General features: G+C 40.8%; 1 protein-coding gene across 14 annotated transcripts in view; it reads right to left on the bottom strand.

Annotated features, from left to right (window-relative positions):
- Positions 1-26,509, bottom strand: part of Erich1 (glutamate rich 1) — a 142,516-nt gene that overhangs the window by 99,062 nt on the left and 16,945 nt on the right. For all 14 annotated transcript variants that reach the window (XR_012441599.1, XR_012441596.1, XR_012441598.1 and 11 more), the window contains exons 2-3: positions 26,293-26,439; positions 1,105-1,263 (exon numbers count right to left, since the gene is read on the bottom strand). Coding sequence is in view for 9 of the 14 variants with exons in the window: in XM_074055349.1 (XP_073911450.1) it covers positions 1,105-1,263; positions 26,293-26,439 (306 nt within the window). In the remaining 5 variants the exon portion in view is untranslated. The remainder of the gene's footprint in view (positions 1-1,104; positions 1,264-26,292; positions 26,440-26,509) is intronic.

Genomic DNA, 26,509 nt, shown 5'->3' with positions numbered 1-26,509 from the left:
GAGAGACAACTGTATACAACAGCACATGAACAACAGCCACATGTACAAAATGGCATGTGAATGAAAGCCAACTGGGTACACAGCACAAGAGACCAACTGTATACAACAGTACCCAAGCCAACTACATACAGCTCTAGGTAAATGAACTCATATACACAAAAGCACGTAAGTGAAGTAACTGTATACAGGGATGTACGAGTGAGAACTAACTGTAGCAAACAAAGTCGACACATTTTCTTATTAAATTCTGTAAGTACACCAAGAAACACAGTCACTGAATTAACCTATCTTCATAAGGACACAATTAAAGTTTCTGGTTAAATAATCCATATAATGTTGTATTTCAGAGATTTTCAACAGAGTCTGAGAACACAAACACTTTATTCTTGAGCTATCCACTTTTGGTTTTATGGTTTCTGATCCTTTAATGAGGAAGCCAGAAAGATCAATATACTAGAAAACTGTTTTCTTCATATTCAAATTAACTAAAGGCTACAGTATAGACTTTCTTAGTCAATACTTGCTAAAAATCAAGGGAGAATCTTTATTTGAAGATTGCAAATTCCTCTTAAGAAGTTTTCTTAAGAAGCTGTAAAGGGAAAAACACCATTTCCCTTTGAAGGTAAAAATGTAACCTGCAACATGAGCACTTCCCTCCACAGTGGACTGTGCTAAATGTTGGACACTCATTTTCTTTCCTTCACAAGATATTAACAACAAACACAACTAGAACAGACCATCTTCTCCAAAAGAGATGCAAAACAAGTAAATTCCTTGATTTTAAGTCTCAGAAATTTGAAAAACTTGGAAATCAAGAAAAAAGTTCTACTAAAGCAAGACAAATACCGTTAACATTTTGATTACTTAATTCCAGACTTCTAATGCATTAACAAATTTGGCCATAATCATATTCCAACTTTAAGTTCCCCATCCCAAGCAGTGTTCCATTCTTGCAAGTTTTATGATAGCTTTATGGCTGTAAAACACATTACAGTACCATGTGGCTGGCTGCACAATGATATACTCACCTTCACCTCTCAATACAAATGTAGACAGTTAATTTGCAATACTGGAAAATAATGGTGGATCTGCAGATATGCTCACCTTCCCTCCCACCAGACTTTGCACCTTCTGTGTCATCACCACTGGTGGCATTCTCAGAACTCATGCAGCTGCTGGCTTCTGGCAAACAGGGAACATACCCCTCAGGAGGCAAACTCACAGTATAGAGCCGCCGCTCAGGCTGGATCCTAATGTCACCATCTGTGAGGGAAAAGAAAAGCAACATGCTCCAGTAAAGATTAGATAATGTAACCAGGTGTTTGTTTGTCCTGATTACATCAGCAGCGTTTCTCCAATGACATTTAGTGAAGCACAGTAAAACCTAACCACTGTCATAAATACTGACTTCAATAAGCCAGAACAAGTCAGCTGTACTTCCAGCCACCTATGATTATTTAAAGTCACACTGAGCTACTTATAATGTAAACTTCTGGGTATTCATAATATGGTATAAAATTTAACTAGCTCATGAATATGAAACAAAAAATATAAGTAGTCCACACAACACACCCTTCATTATCACACAATGAGTCCTTCAACATTTCAATGCATACTCCCCCTGAAACTTTTTCTCCATATGCACTAGCATGTATGCAGTGTGTGTATACACCTACACACATGTGCATGCACACACTCAGCCACCAACACACACCAAGAGACACACAGAAACATGCACATATATATACATGGGCACAGACACTCCCCACATAGACACACATATGCACACAGACATGCGTATTTTCATGGGATCATGCCATATGTATGACATTATAGTTTATATACATTATATATTTTATACACATATCACTTAAAATTGAGTGATAAACACTACAGTAGACAGTACTTAAATCTGCATACTTTTTAATTGCTACATAATGTTCCATGTTATGGGAAAACTATCATTGAATTATCATTTAACTACTTTCCTAAATTTTGCATGTGGAGGATAGCTTTGAATGGTCACTGTTACAAACAGTTGCTCTGACCATCCTGGCTGCTTTGCATATTTTGACCACTTAGTTCCTTCAGATAAATTCTTGGAAGTCTAATTGTTAGTTTGAAGGGTATGAGCTTTTGCTGGCTTTTTATAAAGGCTTTCTCCCATACTCTCCAACATCAGATAGTATCAATCTTTTTAATCTTCATATGTTCATTTAAAATACGGCAAAATGACTCTTGTACATGACAGACATTGACATTCTAATTAGTCTTCCACAGAATAGTGAGCATTTTATTTTAAGCCAACAATAACAAAGATTGAAGAAAATCACTGACACAAACAATAAGATATGTGGTTTTAAAATATATTTAAGTATAGAAACTTTGAAGCACTTTCAAATCCCCCTGCAGGGAATGTTTCACTCTCTTAAAGCTAAATTACCAGAATTCTAGTTCTTATGCTAATCTGCTTCACCACAGTGGATTAATTACTATGTCCTTCTTGCAGGAACCAAGGGCAGATAGAGACAAGCATCCCTATCGGTAACATCAACATTTGATCATTTCTCACTGAATATTTTTGGAAGCTTTTAATCAGCTAAATCTTTCTTAATAAGAAAGTTAAATAGAACTTAGAAATGTCACTGTTCACTTGATTATTGAGATGAATATAGGAGGCATTATGGGAGTGAAGAACGAGATGACTCATGCAACGGAAAATACTGCTGCATCTGTGAAGAAGAATTCAAATGCAACTTTCCAGGGAAGGCAGTCCTCACTGGTGGGAAGCTACACACTGACTTTACAGCTGGGCGTTCAAGCTGCAAATGACAACACTGCAGTCAGAGATAGAATCCAGGAACGGACAGAGTGGTCATCTGCAAGTAAAGGTGACCAGGTAGAATATAACTTCTGGTCATAATGTTCTATATGCTCCTGAGTAAAACACAATTTGTTAGCAGGACATTTATCCTTCCAAAAGTTAGACACTACACTCCTTGCTCAGGTGCAAGTGAGGAAGAGATGGGTTACAGTTCACAGATTGACCAGTGGCCACTTGATTCTCTAATTCACCATTTCACCAGTTGCGTGGAGCATGCAGGTTGTAAGCATAACTCCCTGGGACCAATGGTATCCCAGAGGGAGGAGTGGAGGACCAGAAAGGCAGTTGGGAGTCCACTCTCTGCTGATGAAAGTCACCAGTACCCACATTCGTCCCTAGAAAAATAGACAGGAGAGCAGGCAAGGTTGGAGGTTCAAAAACATAGGGAGGGATTTGCTTTGAGCAGCCCTATTTGTTTTGTGGGATACTGCCACCCAGATGGGCTAAGCCCTTCAGACTCAACTGGACCTACAACCTGCTGACCCTACCCCACCCCCTGTCCCCACCCAACTCCATGGTCCTGGAACCCCTCCACTGTCTACATCCACAGAACATGGCTTCTTCCTCCCACTCTTCTGGTACATGGCAAATCCCAGAGCTAACGACTGTGGAGCCTTTGTCTGTCCTGGGCTACTCCCAGGTAGCTGGTAGCTAAAGAGAAGCCCTCAACTGCCACCTGTGTGGTAACCAAGTAAAGGATCAGGATCTCCCCATCCTTGGTTCTGTCTGAAGATATCCTTGCTTTCCTCTTGCCCCTCTGTTCACACTGCATTTCTTTCATTCAATCCATTACACCATGCTCTTCCTCACAATAATGTATCTGCATGGTGGCTCCCTCCATCAAGAATAGTCCTCACTATGTCACCCTCATCCCATGGGGTCTACTCTTTGACTTTCTCCTCAGTAGGCACTATATTCAAAAACACTGCTTCCTGCATTATGCCATCTCTTCAGTTTCCTTTCAGCAGATACGCTGAAGATGCCTACAGCCTACCACCACTAGGCATGATTTTATCACACCTTTTCTTATTTTGCAGGTATTTGTTCACAGGTTTTACCATGTCCCCAGGTAGGGTGTGAGCTTAAGCTCAGTAGGATATATCTATTTTGCTATTTTGCAATCAGCAATCATCCAGTAAGTCTACTGGATAAATTGTTGCATGAGTGTTAATTCCCAGTGTTGCTTCTGTAACACCGTGATGAGTCTGATACCCTCTGATTTCTGGGACTTCACAGTTCTAATCAACTGCTCAGAATTCATAAATCCAGAACCTGAAGCATTGTTTTGGGAAGGTTTCCCTGGTTCTGAGATAATAGTATGCTCTAGCATCATAGCTGTGTTAGGACAGGGTTCATCCCAACAAGCCTTGTAGCTTGAATCTTGGTTTCCCCATCTGTTAAGTAATTTTCTTTCCCTTGAAAGGCAAGCGGAGAACTGGATTACAGCTTACGCACAGCACAAGTCTCAGCACCAAGGACAGTGTTGTTTGCAGGAGTCAGCACTAAGGACTACACCCCTGACTAGAGTCATGACCATGCTCCCACCCAGAGCTGAACGCCAAAGACCAAGCCCCCTGATGGAGTTAGCACCAAGGACAGCACTCAACCACTGCACTCAGCACCAAGGACAGTGTTCCAGCAAGTCAGTAAGGACTAATTAAGCAAGAGCACAGCTGCAGCTGCTGGAGCCAGCTCAGAAGGTGTCCCAATGCTGTGTTTCCCTGGGCTTTCCTCAGGTCCTGGCTCAGCTCACGTGCAGTCTATCGAACACACTCATGAACTAACACATTCTCCGTACACAGAGAACTAGGAACAGCATAAGGACCAGGACAGTCAGGACCCCACCCTATAGACTTGATCTGAAGGGACAGAGGGAGGACAGATAAATAAGCACATACAGTGAGTGACCTACTAAGCAAGGAGATGACGTGACCAATCTAGCCATTGAGGGGAGCACACCATCCCATAGGACAGATCCACTGTGACATGTCAGAGCTTCCTAAAGTGACTGAGCAATGCAGTTACTATTCCTAAAACCCCAGAGTTATGTTCTCAGGCACATGTAACTGCAGCAAACAGCTCTTACAATGCAGAATCCAGCATTTATTTTTCCACCAAAGCAATCCTTAGAGGTGAGACTTCTTGAACGGTCTCTTAAGTGAACATGCCACATTTCATTTCTCTGCTCCCCAGTGATGGTCACAGGGATCACCAGGGGTCATTCACACCAATTTCAGCAAAATCACCTCTGGACAACAATAAACACTTAGACAATTACAGCAAGCATGGTTACTGACTAAGGGAATAAATGTTTTCCATATTTCCATCAGGAAGATAGCTACTATTAAAATTGGTTTAAGCTGGGCACCATTATTTCACACCTGTAATCCTAGCTAGTTAGGAGGCTAACATTGTGAGGATCGTGATTTAAGGCCAGCCCAAGGCAAATAGTTAGAGAGACCATCAGCAAAATAACTGGAGGTGTGGCTCAAGCAGTAGAGTTCCTGCTTTTGAAGGACAAAGCTTTGAGTTCAAACCCCAGTCCCACAAAAAAAATGTTTTCCTATGCACTGAATATTTTAACTTAAGTTGCTCATATGGTTGTAATACATTTTTCTCTTGCAGCAAGACAATATCCACTAGCATCTTTAATAGCCTGACTTTAATGGGTGGGTAGCATTCTATCCTATGAACCCAGCAGCTATCAAACTTGATCTCTAACTTTCAGCTTGAATAAGAGTAACTCAATTCAACTCCCCAGAGAGAATGAAGGAAATGTGGCTCAGATTCCCAATTACAACACCTTGGATGGTCCACAGGTCTGCAAACCCTTAATGAGACTGTCCCTGGCTCTGTGCTGTGCTACTTGTTTCTCCTGTCCCTTGTCAGCCCACATGCAAATCATCACTCACCCCACACTTTAGAGTTGAGTGACTTTAATGAAGACTGCCGGAGGGGGGTTTCCAGATCATGTTCTGCTCAATCTTTGCTTTTTGGTCTTCTAAGCCATCCTGCTACATCCTGTTCCAATCCTTGTGGAAGCTGAGGGGCTTCCAAGGTCTACATTCCAAGCAGCTGAAGTAGGGGCTCCTCTTAAGACATAGGAGACCATGGCAGAAACAGCACAGGGTTTTCTTTGAGATAGGTTCTGATCTGAAGTATGCTGATGGGGGCATAGCTGTCAGAAAGATGACTGAGGGTTTGGGCTTGAGCAAAGAGAAGAGATGCCAGCTCTCTGAGAAGGGGGTGGCAGGGGTAGTGGGAAGTCAGGCTCTGGATCCTGCTCTATGAGCAAAATCAGAGCTTGTGGACAACTGAGAGAGCTCAATTTGGGAGCCATAAGTATGGAAAGACATCAAAAGCACAAAGAGTAGGCACAACTCCTCAGTATGTGAGTTTGATCAAAAAATCTCAAATGAGTCTTGGAACACTCCAACATTTGAGGGTTGAGGACATGATCAACTTCACATTTGGAGGGGAATGTTTGGGTCAAAGATAAAACTTTAAATATTTTAAAACAAACCATAAAACTATTCTCTAGCAAGGCTGTACCTGAAACTTATAAGGATTCATTTACCTGAGATCTCAATAAGGCAGCATATGTACTTTTGAAAAAATCCTTGCTATTTGATAGGGAAAAGTAGCAACTAAGGCTCACTAGCTGCATGATTTCATTACAGGGAGGTTCTTTCTGGTGTCATCTTGTGCAGGGAGCTTCAAGTTCTAACTACAATGGCTCTATATAGTCTTAATTTTCAGCTGAAACACTTGCCAAACTTCAATTCCACTCTACAATATAGCTACAATCATTTTAACATGAAATATTTTAGGTTAATTATTCTTAGGGGAAAATAGGAAATAGTACTTCCTGCCAGAAATCAGGATATTGGCAGATGCTACCGCAGAGAGTTTGGTCCAGCAGAGATTTTGGTCCAGCACACAAGCCTGGCCTCCATGCCCTGGCAACAACATTCTTTCTCTGGGTATCTGACATTTCAAGTACTTAGATCTATATATGCAGAGGCCACAAACCACAGCAGTTTCTCCAGCAGAGATAAGATTAAGGTGAAAAACCTCCCAGACCATGTGCTAAGAATGCTGTCTACGGGGCATGCCAGGCTGTGTCCAGCTTTCCAGTAGATCTCCTCACAGCAGGTCAGGTCACTCCTGTCAGGGCACACTGCCTACCGGGAGCCTCTACACCTTCTCCTGGACTCATCAAAACAGGCTTTAGTAGAGGAGAGCTGTTTTCATTTTCCTTCTGATTTTCATCATCAGGGGCACTTGTATCCAACTTTTTAGCACATACACAAGTGTACAATGCAAACACAAGTACGTGTACACACATGCATGTCTGTAAGCACTCACACCCATGCATGTGTGCATGTGGGTAAACACAACCTACAAATTCACAGTCAATCCCGTCTGTCCAGTTTCCCCACCACAATTTCATTACATCTATTTTATGGACAGTAAGTTTCAGTGCCTTAGTTTTAAAGCTTTATTAATAGTCAAAGAAATGCAAATTAAGGCAGTATCAAGATACCGTTTTTTCCTTCTAAGCTGTCAAGATTTATACCAATGATTAATGCTCAGGGCTGTTGTGGTGCTAGCAGAAGATTGTGTGTACAATCTTTCTGGAAAATAACTAAACAGTTACTTCTAACTTTAGTTACTGTAGTTTGGATAATTTTTTCTTTCTTCCTTTTTCTTTGAGGGTGACTTCCATATAACTTTTGAACTAGAAATCTACCCCATAGGACTGTATCTTATTTTAAAATTTTTTATTAGCATACATTAATTGTACAAAGGAGCCTCATTGTGATATTATGTGCATACAATGAACCAAGATCAAAATCACCCCCATCACTCCTATTACCCTCTTAAGTAATGTATAATAAGTTTCATTACTTTATTTTCATATCTGCATATAGAGTGCATTGATCATTTTCACTCCCCCTTCACCCTCTCTTTCATCCTCCCTCCCTCCCTTTGATTCCCCAAACAGTCCCCATTTTACCCAGAGTCATTCGTTTTTTAGGTCTAGATTGTGCATCTGAGAAAGAACAGGCGATATTTATCTTTCTTCATCTGACTTATTTTGCTTAACATGCTATCTTCAATCCTATCCTTTTCTTGCAAATGACATTCTTTTTATGAGTGAATAATGTTTCATTGTGTAAATATGCCACATTTCTTTATCCATTTGCCCTGCAGCAGTTGACTGAGGTGCTCCGCCTTGGCAAAACATCTGCCAAGCAGATGTGAGGCATGTTAGTTAAATGGTGAACAACTGATTATTTGCCATATCTAGAATTTTATCCTTTCAGAAAACGGTCCCTGTTTAGTTTCAAAGTCTATGAGCTTTGCCACGTCCAGCTGGCACATCCAACTGCATAGGCAAGCCATCACAAAGGCAGTTACTTCTTCATACAATGTTTCAAAAAATGCACAAATATCCAAACCATCAAAGGGTCTGGTTTTAAAGGCAACTCCACCGAGTATTACTGAGTGAGGAAGACAGACGTTGGGTCTGGCTGCTACCAAGCCTGGATGCAGACTGTCACTTGTAGAATTAACCAGCTGATCATAATCTAGGTAAAGTATCCATACATCAAAGGTTACCATTTCTGCTGAGATGACAGGTGAGGAAATCTGAGGACCACTCAAAATACTAAGAAATGCCCAATAAAAGGCAGCAAAATTCCTCAAAGGAGAGACCAGGGCAACTCCAAGCCTTCACTTCTGCAAGCTAATCCAAGAGTACCAAACTGCATGTGATTTTATGGCCAGTGTTAGCTGTGGTCTACAGATGCTATACAAACGTAACAAAAATCAGATACAAATGGGAACAAAAAACAAATTTAAGAGTTTCTGTGTGCAATTTGATCATCTGAGTTTAAAATACACATGTAAGCTCATGTTCATTAATTCTGGGATGTTCTCTTGAATTTCAGGAAAATAATCTCATGTATTTCCACTTAGGAAGGTTTTTTGTTTGTTTGTTTGTTTTTTTAATAAACAAAACCACTGGAACAACTGAGGAAAAAAGAAAAAGCCACAAGCCTATCTCACTGCATACTTCAGAACTGATTGGAGACAAGTGAACAGAAAATCAGATGATAAAACTTCTTGGAAGCACACTCATGAGACCATCTCCATTGGCTGGAGTAGATGAAGATTTCTCAGACAGGACACAAAAAGCACAGCTTTAAATCACAAAAGAGAAAACCATCAAAATTAAAACTTTCTGCACTTCAAAATACTATACTAAAAATAAATAGCAACCACTAGAAAAATATTCATGGTAATGGTATATGGCCAAGGACCTGTACTTCAGATATAGAAAGATCTGTTAAAAATAATAATGAAAAGATCAATAATCCAATTTTTAAATGGGAAGAAAATGAACAATTAACAAAAGAAGAAACACAACTGGACAATCGCACAAATAGAAAGGCAATGAAAAATATCAGTGGAAAGGAAAATGAAAACTGAAATCACAGTAAGATACAACTTCTCACACACAGGTGGCTGTAAGAAAAAGATTCATGCCCTCAAACACTGGCAAAAATGATGCTTCACCAGTGGGAGTGCAAAGCAGTACTGCCACTTGAGGCAATGGTTGCCCAAATTCCTGAAAAGTTTAAACAGCAACTACTCTGGGACCTAGTAATTCTACTCCTGTGTCTTCATCCAAGAGTAGAAAACATATCCACCAACAAAACAAAACAATACAACTTGAACAGGTTGTACTTTTTTAGGTACTGGAGCATGGACATATCCATCATGGGTATCTTGGGGATGGGACTCAAGTCTAAACATATACACACACAGAAGGGTGGTGATTCTATACATCTTTAGTGATCTGTGTTTTGAGTGTAACTTGTCACAGGAGGTCAGATGTGGAATTCTCTACTAGCAGTTTAATACTGGCAGTCAAAAAGTTTCAGATTTAAGCATTTTGGATTTTGAAGTGGGGATGCTCAACCTGTACAGGATGTTCACGGCAACTTATTCCTAACAGTACAGACCTGCAAACAGCCCAGAAGTCCATCAGCAGAAAGTTGGCTAAATAGTGGGAGATGAACAGAAAACCTATTAATTGAATGAACTGTTGATATGCAAAACCACAAGTAAATGCACACATTAGTCAAAAGAAGGCAGACAGAAAGTAGTATATACTGTATAATTCTACTTATAAGAAATTCAAAAACACTGATCTTTGGTGACAGATTATGATAATAGGATGGGGGAACTGACATGTGTATAGGGTTTACATATTGTTTGAGTGATGGTTATGATGGTGAACAGAACTGACTGCCAGACTCACTGAAGTGGCCCCTCATTACTGCACATTTTACAAAGTGGGCCAGAACAAGAAGTTACAAGTCAGGAGTGTGAGCTTGGAGACCTGCTTTCATTGCCCTGCTGGTGACATGTTGCATCTTGTCAGGACGGACACCTCCTGGCCCTGAGTTGAGCTGAAGGACCCAGGAGAGGCTGAGCACCCAGAGCTGCCTATGCCACCTGTGCAAGGCAACTGGTTGGCAACAGTGGCAGGGAGCTACCAATTTACCTGCCACCTCACATCCAGAAACTAAGGTGCTGTGGCCTCACTGCCACCTCTGATTCCCAAGGCAGATGGGCCTCTTGGAAACAAGCAGGGAAGGGAGAGCTGGGAATGCAGCTTAGCATACAAGTGGACGTGCTAAACTCACCACATCTGACAATTACACACCAATAAAATAAAAAGAAAGGTGCAGGAGGAAGAAATATGTTCACTATGCTCCCTCCCACGGTCCCACAGAGTGAGGAGCTGGGGATCTGGGCACAGAGGACACAATGTGGTTTGGAAGCTGGATAACAGATGAGATCTCCAATCCTAGAGCAGCAGAGGGGCATATCAGATACAGAAGTACTCTGGGATGCCCCTAGGAAGTACGGGGGAAGATAGGGTCTGCTGGAACCTCCTCAGGCATCCCTGATGAAGACAGACTTTCTACAGAGGGCAGACAATGGGTTCAGGCCAGCCTTTAGGCACAACTACAGGGTAGAAACACCATAACATACTCAGAATGGGTGCTGGAGACTCCAGTTCCCTCCCCTTACTCAGCTCCAGTATACTGAGATGGGATGATAGAAATGAAACACACAGCATAAAGGGTGGAAGACGAAGCCTAAGAAAATCTCCAGAAAGTAGACAAAAACAACAAAGTCATAAAGTAACAAAGAAAAGGTAAACAAAAGTTGTGATCTATCAGAAGACATGATGTCTAAACAACAGGAATTCCATAAAGAACAGAGAGAAGATGAAGGAGAGGGAACGACCAAGGAAACAATACAAAGAATGGCTTTCCAGATAAAAGGCTACTGACTATCTGGTACAGGGATAAAAACAGACCCACACTTAAAACCCCAGTGTCATATTCTACTACACAAGGTCAAAAGGAAAAACTTAAAACTGTGTGAGGTTGGTGAGGCTACTTCTGTCCATGGGATCCTGAATAATCAAGGTAACAAGTGGCTTCTCAACAATGACACTGGACAGTGACTGTAAAGCCTTCAAAAGAGAGAGAATAAAACTTTTAATAAAGTGGAAGAATAGAGGTGACATTCAAGATCATTAAAGTATTTCCTCAAAACCATTTTTGAAGAAGCTACTACGAAATGAAAGCAAGCCCAAGAAAGGAAGAGAGATGAAGCTCAGGACAGTACAGGAGGTAAGGGAGCCCAACACCGAGGACAGCCTAGAGAGTGTAGCCCTCCTGGAGACACAGGTGGTCTACAAGAAACTCTGGAAAGCAAGGCTGGGTGATCGCAGCAAATGTGATTTAGAATGATGGGGTAGTGATTTGAGGAAAAATTACTACCAATATTTACGAGAAAATTTTAAGACCCAAACAAATTATTAAGTCACTAAAAGTTAGAACAGACACAATAATCATATATTATTTAGACAGTCATAAAAACATAAACAATGAAAACCAACATTGGGAGGCCAACGGGTGAAAAGCATGTATGCCAAAGAGGAGGAAGTGGTAAAAGAAAGAGACCCGTTTCCTTTGGGAAAAGTCAACAGATAATGCCTGACTGACTCACCCCACCACTTCAAAGTGGAGAGGAAACAAAACAAAAAATCAAGAGGAAAGATCATAGTATGCTATTTAAAGATAAGGAAGTCACTACCAAAAGAAACACACAGAGTTGGGAACAAGTACTTGAGACGAATACAAAAATAGTCCAATATGGGTTCTTCAGTGAATAGTTTACCAAACATGCACACACAGGTTACTTTGGTTGCCGAATAGAATAGATTCTGACCTTGTTTTTGGACAAAACGGAATCACTAACTCTCCTTTAGAACCAAAAGGAGTGAGAGAGCTTTTGTAAGTGAACAAATACCAGTGAACTAGGTAGACAGCGACCAGGTCCTCTGACCCGGCAGGGCAGTGACATGAGTCCACCTGCAGTCCTTGTCGTCAGCAAGCCTCCCCTCTGCCAGCACCCTGTCTCATGAGGGCTCTCACGTGATGTCACAGTTTATATCCATCTCTTGGGCTATGGCTTCATTGATTCATTCCTAGCCAAGACTTCTTTTTCCAACTGCAAATAACTTAACTGCAAATAAATGATTCTCCTTCATAATTTCCAAGGCATATTGTTTCAAAAAAATGCTCTTTCATAGAAAAGAAACACTCAGCAAACTAGAAATAAAAGGAAGTTCTTCAACATAAGGGCCATGTATGAAAAATCCACAGCTAATATTATACACAATAGTGAAAAACTGGATGCTTTCTCCCTAAGATCAAGAAATGGGGCCAGAATTCCCACTTTCGATGTTTTTCTTTAATATGATACTGTAAGTTCTTGCTAGGGTAATTAGTCTAGAAAGAAAGATATAAATGGCATCTGCACTCCTTCCTTTATAAGAAGTATAGTAAACCCACCCACTTGCAGATTGAGTACACACAATTTTGACCACATGCAAAAAATAATAAATTTTAAAAATCAAATTTCAAATATTTTAAATTCCTGCACAAGCATCACACAGCTCAGTTGATGAGAAGCTCTCAGTCAATCCCACATTATCATCAGTTGTGTTTAAACTGCTATGTTATCTGAGTGTTTCTCTACCTTAATTTTGTGAAAACACAGTAAACCACCCCAAAAGCAAATGGCGTCCAAAAGCAAGGTAAAAGTTAGGGTAATCCTCCCAAACCCAAAAGGGCATGTAATATGCTTGATTTAAGTGATAAAGTGAAAACTTTAGATTTGTTATACATCTTTAGCAGAAATTGAGAATAAGGAATCAAGCATCCACAGTACAGGACTGAACCTGAGCATCCATGGTTTTCCTCCATGGTGGTCTCCATGGAACCTGTGAATACCAAGGGTTTAGCATAAAACTATCTCTACTCACAGAGGACATGGTCTTATACCTAGAGAACACTAATGAATGCACATGCACGCACACACACACAAACAACAGTGACAAGAAAGTACTGTTAGAGCTAACTGAGAGGTTGAGGAAAGCTGTAGGGTTCAAGATCAATACACAACAGTCCCTTGTATCTCCACACACTAGCAGTGACCATTCCAAAATAGAATAATGAAATGCTTTGAAAGAAACTTTTCTGAAAAGTATAAAAATTACAGTCTGAAACCTGTAACTACAATGTAGTATTGAAGGAAACTAAAGTTAAATAAATCAAAGATATATTAAATTCAAGGATAGGACAATGTAATATTAAGGTGGCAATATTCCCTGAAGTGTAATCCTTCTCCTCCTACTCCCCCTTCTTCCTCCACACCCTTCTCTTCCTCCCTTTTCCCCTCTCCCTTCCTTTCCTCCTCCTCCTCTTCCTCTTTTTTTTGTTAGCAGAAATGGACAAGCTGATACCAAAATTTTAAAGAAAAAGTTGAGGAACCCATACTTCAATTTCAAAACATACCACAAAGGTGCAGAACTCAAAATATGGATATGCATGTACATCAGTGGAACAGAATTAGGAGACCAGAAATAAACTCTCAATCCTATAGCCAACTGATTGTTGGGGAAGGTGCCAAGTCCATTCCATGAGGAAAGAATTCCCTCTTCAACAAACAACACTGGACAGTCTCATAGCAAGGAAGGAAGTTGGACCCTACCTTGCAACATATACAAACCAACTAAAAATGTATTAATGGCCTAAAGTAAGCATTAAAACTATAAAACTCTTATAGGAAAACCTAGACATAAATCTTTGTGATGTTGTTTATTAATGGCCTAAAGTAAGCATTAAAACTATAAAACTCTTATAGGAAAACCTAGACATAAATCTTTGTGATGTTGGATTAGGCAAGGGCTTCTAACACATAGGCAACCAAACAACTGGATTTCATCAAACTTAAAATCTCTTGTGCTTCAAAGGACACTATGGAGGGATTCCAAGATGGCGGCTAGAGGTAGGAAGCAGAAAGCGAGCCTCCTATAGTGAAATCTTGGAGAGACGCTGGAGACACACTTTGCAGGCATAATCACCGAGAAAAGGCATAACTTTGACTCCTCCACACCTCCAGCCGGCGCAGAGAATCTCCACTTCACGTTAAACGGAGAACCGAGGCGGCCCCCGGGGCCGCCAGTGGCCGGCGCCCAGACGGCTTGGGAAGACGCGGACCAGGTGAGCTTCGCGGTACCGCGGTTCCCCCACAGACAAGCCTGGGCCAGAGCAGCATAGCCCCCTGGACAGACTGACCTCCACCCGGGAAAAAAAGAGAAACTGAGTACTAAGCAATAAGAACAGTTAAGACGCTGGAAAGAGGGTGGGGCGCCCTGAGCGCTGAAGATTGGGGGAAGGGAATCCTTCCCGGGACTGGAAATAAACGAGCCGGGCGGGCCGGAGAGGCTCTGGCGGGAGCGGGGCGCGCCAGCAACCAGGAGCGGGGACGCTTGTGAGAGGAGGGAAGACCCACTTCCCACGTGAACTGTAAATAAACACGCAGGCCTGACGACGCGGGGCAGTGTCGCCTTTCCCAGTGCTTGGAAAGGGAAAAGCCTGTAGCAGAGGCCCCCCTCCCCCGCACAGGAGAACTCTGAGCAAACAAAGCCTGTGGGACCAGGTGAGCGCTAAGCTCACCCCAGAGATCTGCATAAATAACGCCGCCAGCTACAGGCTGAGAGCAGCAGGCAGGCAAGCCACAGTTGCAGATACCACTCTCAGAACTGCCTCCAGACGCTTTTTTTTCTTTTTCTCCCTACCTTTGATGAGAGAAAAACCGAATTACACCCGCAAGCCGAAAAACTTACTGAAACTGTATTGCATTTGAACTGGGGACACTTGGTGGGGCTTTTTTTTGTTGTTGTTGTTGTTTTCTTCTGTGGGTGTGTGAGTGTAGTTTTGTTCTACTTTATGCATCCCCTTTGATGAGACAACTACAGAACAACATCTGAGGCACCAACTCCAGGACTGGAGATTGAGACGGACATCCAAATTATTAAGACTGAAATTGCATTGCATATAAACTTGGAAGTATTTTTGTTTTTTTTTTTAATTTTCTATTTTCCATTTTATTTTAATTCATTTTTATAAATAGATATTACTTTCATATACTTATTTTTTATTTTTTTATCTTTGATTTTCAATCCTCTCTCTGTCTCTCTATTGTCTGTTCAGCTTACTGTCGATTAGTACACTAACACTCCCTGTTTATACCTTTGAAACTCTCTTGTCTGATACCTTGTTCTGCTTTCTCCCTCTTGTCTGTATATTTGTTTTCCCCTTTTCTTTAACTTCTTGCTTTCCATCTCAGCTCACTCTTCCATTCTCAATATTACCATTGTTATTATTACAAGCTAGAAAATACTTAATTACACACAGTACAGGGACAGTAACAACACCAAGGACAATGACAGGAAGACAGAAAAAACAAGGAAACCAGTTTCCCCACAGCAAAAAATTAGTACAGGAACCAGAGGGGAATGAAGAGAACAGAAACTCAGAGCCAGACTCCAACAAAATGAAGATAAACTATGCCAAAGGACCCAATGAAGCCTACAAGAATAATTTAAAAGAAGACATACTACAGGTACTCAATGAGAATTTTATAGAGATGATACTGGATAGGGTCAACCAAAATGTACAGGAGACACTCAAGAAATTCCAAGACAATAAAAATAGAGAATTTGAAAAAGCAAAAGAAGAAATAAAGGAAACCATAGAAGCACTGTATAAACACCAAAGTGAAAGAGAGAACACAATGAATAAATGGATAAATGAACTCAGGACAAAAATAGACAACAATAAAGAAGAAAACAGCCAGGATATGGAAAACCTCAGAAAAAAGAACGAAACAGAACTGCAAAACAAAACGGAAGGCCAATCCAGCAGAAAAGAACAAACAGAAGACAGAATCTCAGAACTTGAAGATGAAATGGTAATTAAAGGAAAAACTGAAGAACTATTAATTAAACAACTCAAGACCTGTGAAAAGAAAATGCAAGAACTCAAAGGACACTATCAAGAAAGTAAAAACACAATTCATGGTATGAAAGAAAACATTACTAAATCAGGTATCTGATAAGGTTCTAGTATCTAGAATACATAACCAATTCCCAAACTAAGTAAAAGAAAACAGTCTAACTTAGAAATGAGTAAAGGAATTAGATATTTCTCTAATGAAGGTATATAAATACCTAACACACACTCAACATCATTAGGTATCAGGGAAATACACATCAAAACCACAATGACATTCCACTTCACACTAGAATGGTGGTAGAGCACGTGCTTAGCAAGTTTGAGGCCCTGAATTCAAACCCTATTACTGTCAAAAGAAAAAAAGAAGAAGGGAAAAAGTGCTGGTGAGAATGTAGAGAAATGAGCACTTTGTACAACGCTCATGGGAAGGTAAAATGGCTCGAATGCAGTGGAAGATAATCTAGAAGTTCCTCAAAAAGTTAAACATAGCTACCATCTCCATTCCTAGGGATAAAATTCAGAAAACTGAAACCATATATCCACATACAAATTTATGCATGGTTGTTCATAGTAACATTATTGATAAGCACCAAAGAGCAGAATCAACCAAGTGTATGTCAGCTGATGAATGGACAAACAAAATGGGATATGAGATACACAATGAAATATTATGCAGCCTGAGAAAGTAATGAAGTGCTGACACATGCTACAACATGGAAGAACATAAAAACATGCTAAGTGAAATAAGGCAGATACAGAAGGCCACATATTATGTGATTCTACTGCAACATGAAAATGTCAACAGCAGACAAACCAATAGAGACAGAAAGTAGACTTGTGGTTGCCATGGGCTAGAAAGAGTCATGAGTGGGGAATGGCTACTTAATGGATAACGGGTTTCTCTGGGGTGGGGAGGGGGTAGAGGCACCATCTTGCTATGTATAGACCAGGATGGCCTGGAACTCACAATTCTCTGGCTTCAGTTTCCCAAGTGCTGGGATTACAAACATGCACCACCACACCAGATATGGGGTTTTCTTTCTGAGGTGATAAGAATGCTCTGCAATTAAGATGGTGATGATGGCTGCACAACACCCTTGATATACTAAAAATCAATGAACTAATAAAGAAGTGGGCAACTGAACTAAACAGAATTTTTTCAAAAGAAGAAATCCAAATGGCTAAAAAACACATAAAAAACTGCTCACCATTCCTGGCCATAAAGGAAATGCAAATCAAAGTCACACTAAGATTCCACCTCACTCCTGTTAGAATAGCTATCATCAAGAATACTACCACCAACAAATGCTGGCGAGGATGTGGGGAAAAAAGAACCCTCATACACTGCTGGTAGGAATGTAAGCTAGTATAACCACTTTGGAAAACAATATGAAAGCTTCTTAAAAAACTAAACATAGACCTGCCATATGATCCAGCAATACCACTCCTAGGGATATACCCGAAGGAATGCGACTCAGATTATTACAAAGGCACCTGCACACCCATGTTTATTGCAGTACTACTCACAACAGCCAAGCTAAGGAAACAGCCAAGATGCCCCATTACCAAAAAATGGATTAAGAAAATGTGGTATTTATACATGATGTAATTTTATTCAGCCACAAAGAAGAAAGAAATTTTGTCATTTGTGAGTAAATGGATGGAACTGGAGAACATTATCTTAAGTGAAGTTAGCCAGGCTCAAAAGGCCAAAAATCACATGCTCTTCCTCATATGTGGCTTATACACCTAAAACAAATGCAGTACTATTATTGGACATGGGTCACACACTAAGAGGAGAACGAGTACGGGAGGAATAAGGAAAGCGAAGGAAACCTAAAACTTGAATGTGGTTGATGATGTGATCACTGTAGAGGAGTGAATATAGTAATCGTAAACTGGCAGAGGCCACTATGGGAAGGGCCCAAGGAAGTAGTGAAGAGGTCTGCTAGAGATGAACCAATGTGGGTTGCAATACACAAGTGCATGGAAGCAATGCTAGGAATTTCTCTGTATGTCAAACTATGTTTTTTCCTCAACAAAATCAGAGGACAAGAGGGCAGAACAGACTCTTCCCAGAAGGGGGTGGGGAAGTGGTAGGGAGGTGGCCCAAACATGTAAGTAAATGTAAAAATGATAAATTTTTTAAAAAAGTGAATAGCAATGTAAACAACAGTCTCAATCATATTCAGAAAGAGAAATGAGCTCTTAAAAGTATTTATTTTTAAAAAATTGTTTTAAAAGTGAAAATTCAATCACTTTAGGTAAGAACATATTAGTCATAGCTAGGTATGGTAGTGTACACCTATAATCTCACCCACTCAGAAGATGGAGCTCAGGATTGTGATACGAGGCCAGCCCAGGCAAAACGTTAGCGAGAGCCACTCAACACACAAGCTGGGTGTGGCAGCGCACATCTGTGATCCCAACTACACAGGAGGCATAGGTGGAAGGGTCCCAGTCCCAGGCCAACCGAGGCAAAAAAGCACAAGGCCTTATTTGAACAGTAACCTAAAGTCAAAGGGCTGGAGCCATGGCTCAAGTGGTAGAGAGCTTGCCTACCAAGCACAAGGCCCTGAGTTCAAACTCCAGTACTGCTCCCCTCCTACCAAAAAGGAACATCATGATGCTTGGCCAACATCAGAGCAAATACATGACAGTGGTCCCATAACAGGATGAGGGGGCTAAAAGTCATCCCTACTGTCCAATATTTCTACTGTTCCTTTCCTATGTTTAGACACTGAGTGTGGTTACAATTGTCTACAGCATCTGCACAGTAACCTGGCATACAGGTGGTGGTCCAGGATCAGTATGGCCTGTGTGTGTAGAGGTCTACACCACCCAGGCTGTGAAGTGCATCTATGATGTTCACACAGTGACCAGAACAGGTCCCCGCTACTAAGCACATAAATGAACCAGCAATTAGTTGTCTGTCTTCCAGGAAGACCCTGGCGTAGGGTTCGCATGCATTCAGCCTCAGTTGTCCCTTCTTATTCATCTTCCTACCACCAGGTATACTAGGGGCACATAATCTCTGTTAAAATTTTTGTTAAGGTATAGAAGGGAATAAAAAGCAAATTGACCCTTAAAACAAAAGTTTTAAAAGGATTCAGAGAAAACCAGAAAATCTTAGTGATAGCTTGCTTATAATGAGGAATAACAGTATCTTCTTTTGGTTTGATTTTCTTTTCTTTTTTTTTTTTTTTTTGCTTTATATTTAAAAGCAGTTTGAGGTTCACAGCAACACTGGACAGAAAGTACAGACAGTTCCCCTGTGCCCACTGCTCCCTCACATGCACAGCCTCCTGCTACCCGCACCAGATTGTGCATTTGTCACAACTGACAAACCTACAAGACACATCATCATTACCCAGAGCCCAGTCTGCATGAGGGTTCACTCTGGGTGGTATACCTTCTATGGTTTGGACAGATGGATAATGACATGTGTCCATGATTAGGGATCATGTAGATCCTAATGTAGGGTAGTTTTGCTGCCCTAAAGATCCTCTGTGCTCCATCTGATCATTCCTCCTCTCCCAACCTCTGACAACCACTCATCTTTTACTGTTTCTGTAGTTTTGCCTTTGCCAGAATGTCATACAGTGTATAGCCTTTTCAGATTGACTTCTTTACTAGTAATACACATTCCACTTTCTTCCAAGTATGTCTTGATAGCTCATTCTTTTTAGTGGTGAATAATATTCCACGGTCTAGACGGACCATTGTTTATTTAGCCACTCACCCAATGAAGGACAGACATCTTGCCACCACGTTCTGTCAATTAAGAGTGAAGCTGAAGAGTACACAAGGGAGATAGGAGGATAGGTAAGACACCTAAAAAATTAGCTAGCATTTGTTGCCCTTAACGCAGAGAAATTAAAGCAGATACCTTAAAAGCAATTGAGGCCAATAGGAGAAGGAGACCAGGAACTAGAGAAAAGGTGAGATCAAAAAGAATTAACCTAGAAGGTAACACACATGCACAAGAAATTAATGTGAGTCAACTCCCTGTATAGCTATCCTTATCTCAACTAGCAAAAACCCTTATTCCTTCCTATTATTGCTTATACTCTCTCTACAACAAAATTAGAAATAAGGGCAAAATAGTTTCTGCCGGGTATCGAGGGGGTGGGGGAGGGGAGAGGGAGAGGGCGGAGTGGGTGGTAAGGGAGGGGCTGGGGGCAGCGGGGAGAAATGACTCAAGCATTGTATGCACATATGAATAAAATTAAAAAAAAAAAGAGTGAAGCTGAATTCTTGCTCAAGTTTTCATGTGGACGTGAGGTTTCAACTCATGGGAAAGACACCCAGAAGTAAGAGTGCTGGACTGTATGACATGTTTAGCTCTGTGAGACCACCAGTCTCTCTGCCATGATGGTTGTGCCACTTGTACTTCCACCAGCAATGACTGAGAGTTCCAGGTACTCCACATCCCCGCCAGCAGTTGGCACTATCGGTCATTTCGCTATTAGCCATTCTGACAGGTTTGTGGTAGTATCAGTATCTTGCTGATAAAATTCCTTAATGAATTTCATGTCCTTATTCCCATTTCAGGTCTTTGGCTTGTCTTTATATCAGATTGGTCACCTCCTTGTTGCTGAGTTTTAAGCTCTTTGTGCATTCTGCTAAGAGTCCTTTTTCAGATATGCCTTTTGCAATATCTTCTACAAGCCTGACCATGTCCTTTCATTTTCTTAACAGTGTCTTTTATGGGTCAGAAGTTTTTAATTATAATGAAGTACAACTTATCAGTTCTTTCTTTTATTGTGCCCTTAGTGCTGCAACCAAAAAGTCATCAAGGAGCTGGTGGAGTAGCTCAAGTGGTAGAGTGCCTGCCTAGCAAGTATGAGGCACTGAGTTCAAACTCCAGTACCACAAAAAAAAAACCAAAAAAAAAACCACCTATCTAAGGTTCCAAAGATTTTCTTCTATATTATCTTCTAAGAGTTTTATAGTTTTGTGATTTACATGTGGGTATGTGATGTGCTTTGAGTTCATATTGGGGTGTAAGAGCTGGGTCTGTATTTGTTTTTTTTGCATGTGGATACCCAGTTATTCCAGCACCATTTGATGAAAATACTGTGCTCGTCTCAATGACTAGCCTTCTGCTCCTTTGTCCAAGGTCAGTTTACTGTATCTGTGTGCATCTGTTTCTGGGCTCTATTCCATTCCATTGATCTGGTTGCCTATTCTTTGGGCAATTCTAAACTATCTTCATTACTGTAGCTTAATAGTGTCTTGAAGATATGTTGTGTCAGACTTCTTACTGTGTTGTTCTCCATCTTAACTATCCTCAGTCTTCTGCCTCCTCATATAAACTTCACAAACAGTTGTCAATATCAACAAAATGCTAGTATTCTGACTAGGATTGCATTGAATCTGAAGATCGAGTTGGGAAGAACTGACATTTCAACAATATTGAGCCTTACTGTGCATCAACATGGGGTATTTCTTCACTTATGGAGTGCTTGATTCCTTTCAACGTAGTGCTATAATTTTCCTCATAGAGAAGTTGCACAAATTTTGTTAGATTTACATCTAAAAACTTTTTGGGTGCTAATTTAAATGGTATTATGTTTTCAAGTTCCACTTGTTCAGTGCTGGTATTCTCTTTGTACCCTACAACTCCACTCCTAGCTCCAGGTGTTTCTTGATACTTGCAGGTTTACAATACCTGGCTTTTAAAACTTTATGGTGATTGAAAAAAACAAGTAAATTTCTAATAAGTAGAATAGGTATTGTATTAGTTTTCTAGGGCTGACAATTCAGAGTATCACAGGCTAGATGAGCTAAATGACAGAAATTTATTATCTCTCACCTCAGGTCACCAGCCAAGATCAAGCTCTGGCTGTGTTGGTGTATTCTGAGGGCTGTGAGGGAAAATCTGCTCTAGGCCTCTCTGGTGGGTTTACAGATGAGTCTTCTCCTATGTTACCACAGAGCCTTCTTCCTATGTCTGTGTCCTAATCTCTTCTTACAAGGACACCAGTCACACTGAATTTGTCCATCCTAACAACCTCATTTAGCTTTAATCACTTTTTAAATGATTCTACTTTCAAATACAGTCACATTCTGAAGTCTGGGGGTAGGAATACAACATACAGATTTTTGGGGGAGCAATTTAGCCAGTAACAAGTATATTCATTGAAAAGTAAAAAAAAAAAGAAAAAAAATTCAACAGCAGTCATTTACTCCTTAGTATTAATTCAAGCAATCTGGGAAGTTTATGACATCTTGAAAACATTTAGTCATATGAGAAAGGAGCAGGGCATGGGGAGCATGCTTGTAATCCCAGCACTTGTGAGACCAAGGCAGGAGAATCATGAGTTCAAGGTCACCCTGGACTATCTAGACACAGTGAGACTCTGACTCGGAAGGAAGGGAGGGAGGGAGGAAGGGAGGGAGGGAGGGAGGAAGGAAGGAAGGAAGGAAGGAAGGACTGATGGGTGGACAGGTACAGAAAAAGAACATGGAATACACCACATGAAAAGCATGTCAGCAATGTCAGTATAGCCTAGTATCTATAAAAAGTAAAGGAAATGTTTTCCTTCCTACTTGTCTTATATCCACGGATGCCGAAAACCACAGTGGTACAATAGTCACTCATTATACTATAGGTTAGACAGGCTTACCTGGAAATCCTATCACAATGACTCATGTTATTTCCCTGGCAAAATGTGTTTCACATAGGTTGTGCTCTGACCTGTGGGGCAGAAGGCTGATATGTAGCACTGTTGGACATGCTGTTGAGGGAGATGTTATAAGAGATGCCAATTCCAGGAACTGGACCTCTTTTTCGAGGTTATTCAGCCGAACCAGCAGGAGCTCCAACAACTCCCAAAACAGAATTATGTGGCGACTCAATATCCAATGAGAAACTATGGCTAAAGTGCCATGAAGAATAACGAGGTTAAGCCAGCTGGACAACATAGTGAGACTCATCTTGAAAAAGAGATAGGGACTCCACTCCTATTCAACATAGTACTGGAATTCCTAGCCAGAGCAATCAGGCAAGAAGAAGGAATAAAAGGAATACAAATAGGTAAAGAAACTGTCAAAATATCCCTATTTGCAGACAACATGATCCTATCCCTTAAAGACCCAAAAAACTCTACTCAGAAGCTTCTAGACATCATCAATAGCTATAGCAAGGTAGCAGGATATAAAATCAACATAGAAAAATCATTAGCATTTCTATACACTAACAACGGAAAAAGCAATGTATGAAAACAATTCCATTTACAATAGCCTCAAACAAAATCAAATACCTAGGTGTAAACCTAACAAAAGATGTGAAAGACCTCTACAAGGAAAACTATACACTTCTGAAGAAAGATTGAGGAAGACTATAAAAAGTGGAGAGATCTCCCATGCTCATGGATTGGTAGAATCAACATAGTAAAAATTTCGATAATCCCAAAAGTAATCTACATGTTTAATGCAATTCCCATCAAAATTCCAATGACATTCATTAAAGAGATTGAAAAATCTACTGTTAAATTTATATGGAAACACAAGAGGCCACGAATAGCCAAGGCAATACTCAGTCAAAAGAACAATGCAGGAGGTATCACAATACCTGACTATAAACTATATTACAAAGCAATAACAATAAAAACAGCATGGTACTGGCACAAAAACAGACATGAAGACCAATGGAACAGAAAAGAGGACCAAGATATGAACCCACAAAACTATAACCAACTTGTCTTTGACAAAGGAGCTAAAAATATACGATGGAGAAATAGCAGCCTCTTCAACAAAAACTGCTGGGAAAACTGGTTAGCAGTCTGCAAAAAACTGAAACTAGATCCATGTATATCACCCTATACCAAGATTAACTCAAAATGGATCAAGGATCTTAATATCAGACCCCAAACTCTAAAGTTGATACAGGAAAGAGTAGGAAATACTCTGGAGTTAGTAGGTATAGGTAAGAACTTTCTCAATGAAACCCCAGCAGCACAGCAACTAAAGCATAGATAAATGGGACCTCATAAAACTAAAAAGCTTCTGTTCATCAAAAGAAATGGTCTCTAAACTGAAGAGAACACCCACAGGGTGGGAGAAAATATTTGCCAACTATACATCAGACAAAGGACTGATAACCAGAATATATAGGGAACTCAGAAAACTAAATTCTCCCAAAACTAATGAACCAATAAAGAAATAGGCACGTGAACTAAACAGAACTTTCTCAAAAGAAGAAATTCAAATGGCCAAAAAACACATGAAAAAATGCTCACCATCTCTAGCCATAAAGGAAATGCAAATTAAAACCACACTAAGATTCCACCTCACCCCTGTTAGAATAGCCATCCTCAGCAACACCACCAACAACAGGTGTTGGCGAGGATGTGGGGAAAAAGGAACCCTCTTACACTGTTGGTGGGAATGTAAACTAGTACAACCACTCTGGAAAAAAATTTGGAGGCTACTGAAAAAGCTAGACATCGATCTACCATTTGATCCAGCAATACCACTCTTGGGGATATACCCAAAAGACTGTGACACAGGTTACTCCAGAGGCACCTGCACACCCATGTTTATTGCGGCACTATTCACAATAGTCAAGTTATGGAAACAGCCAAGATGCCCCACCACTGACGAATGGATTAAGAAAATGTGGTATCTATGCACAATGGAATTTTATGCAGCCATTAAGAAGAACGAAATGTTATCATTTGCAGGTAAATGGATGGAATTGGAGAACATCATTCTGAGTGAGGTTAGCCTGGCTCAAAAGACCAAAAATCGTATGTTCTCCCTCATATGTGGACATCAGATCAAGGGCAAACACAACAAGGGGATTGGACTATGAGCACATGATAAAAGCGAGAGCACACAAGGGAGGGGTGAGGATAGGTAAGACACCTAAAAAATTAGCTAGCATTTGTTGCCCTTAATGCAGAGAAACTAAAGCAAATACCTTAAAAGCAACTGAGGCCAATAGGAAAAGGGGAACAGGAACTAGAGAAAAGGTTAGATCAAAAAGAATTAACCTAGAAGGTAACACACACACACAGGAAATCAATGTGAGTCAATGCCCTGTATAGGTATCCTTATCTCAACCAGCAAAAACCCTTGTTCCTTCCTATTATTGCTTATACTCTCTCTTCAACAAAATTAGAGATAAGGGCAAAATAGTTCCTGCTGGGTATCGAAGGGGTGGGGGGAGAGGGAGGGGGCGGAGTGGGTGGTAAGGGAGGGGGTGGGGGCAGGGGGGTGAAATGACCGAAGCCTTGTATGCACATATGAATAATAAAAGAAAAATAAAAAAAAGAAAAAGAGATAGGGAAATGACCTCAAGAAAGGGACAGGGACCTCAGAGCTCAACTTTAGCTTTGTGTGCTGAGGTATCTATTAGGAAGAAAGCAGCTCCACCCACCACCTGTATGTCATGTGGTTCAGTAATGCATCTGTTATGGAGTTGCCCCCACTGCTTAATGCTGCTGCACTGCTGGGACACTGTAGACACTCCTGCCACCCAGGTGAACTTGGGTAGGCCTCTCTCAGGAACAGATGTCTGCCAAAGACCAATTCACAATGTGCCAGGAACATCAAGTGCTGTCCCTGAATGGACAGAAGACAAATGGTACCATGGAGGCCATTAGGAGTCACAACTGTGATCAGGGACAAGGTGACAGAGGCTCTCCTTCTGCATGAATCAAAGCTTTACCCACAGTCAAATCTCCTCCTCCAAAACAACCTGCAAACAAACTCAACAAAAAATACACTGCCACCTCACGTATGCCTGGGAAGTACCACTATCGGCTTCCTTCCACAAGTGAGTACGTGACGCACCAGAGCTTGTGGGTAGAAAGACGCCTGCACCACCAACCACTGCTGTTGAGACTTCTGCAAAGTTTCTTTTCCAAAGAGAGCCCAAAAGGAGACACTCTCCAGTGCCACGCAGGTCGCTGGGGAAAACCGAGTACATGCTATTACCTGTCAGATGACGATCATGCTTGTGTTTCACTCTCTCAGAGGTCACTCTCCTGGGTGGTACTTCTAAGGCTGAAGTCTGAGGTGCCCACTTTTCTTGGCCTCTTGGAACATTAGGGAAAAGTTTCTTCAACACTTTTTCAACAAACACTACAAAGGATCAACAAAAGAAAAGAATGTCTTACTATATTTATTTAAATTACCTATGACATTCATTTAA

Source organism: Castor canadensis, chromosome 14, assembly GCF_047511655.1.
Source record: "Castor canadensis chromosome 14, mCasCan1.hap1v2, whole genome shotgun sequence".
Taxonomy (NCBI): domain Eukaryota; kingdom Metazoa; phylum Chordata; class Mammalia; order Rodentia; family Castoridae; genus Castor; species Castor canadensis.
The sequence above is the reverse complement of the archived record's forward strand: the minus strand, read 5'-3'. Positions and strand labels throughout refer to the sequence as shown.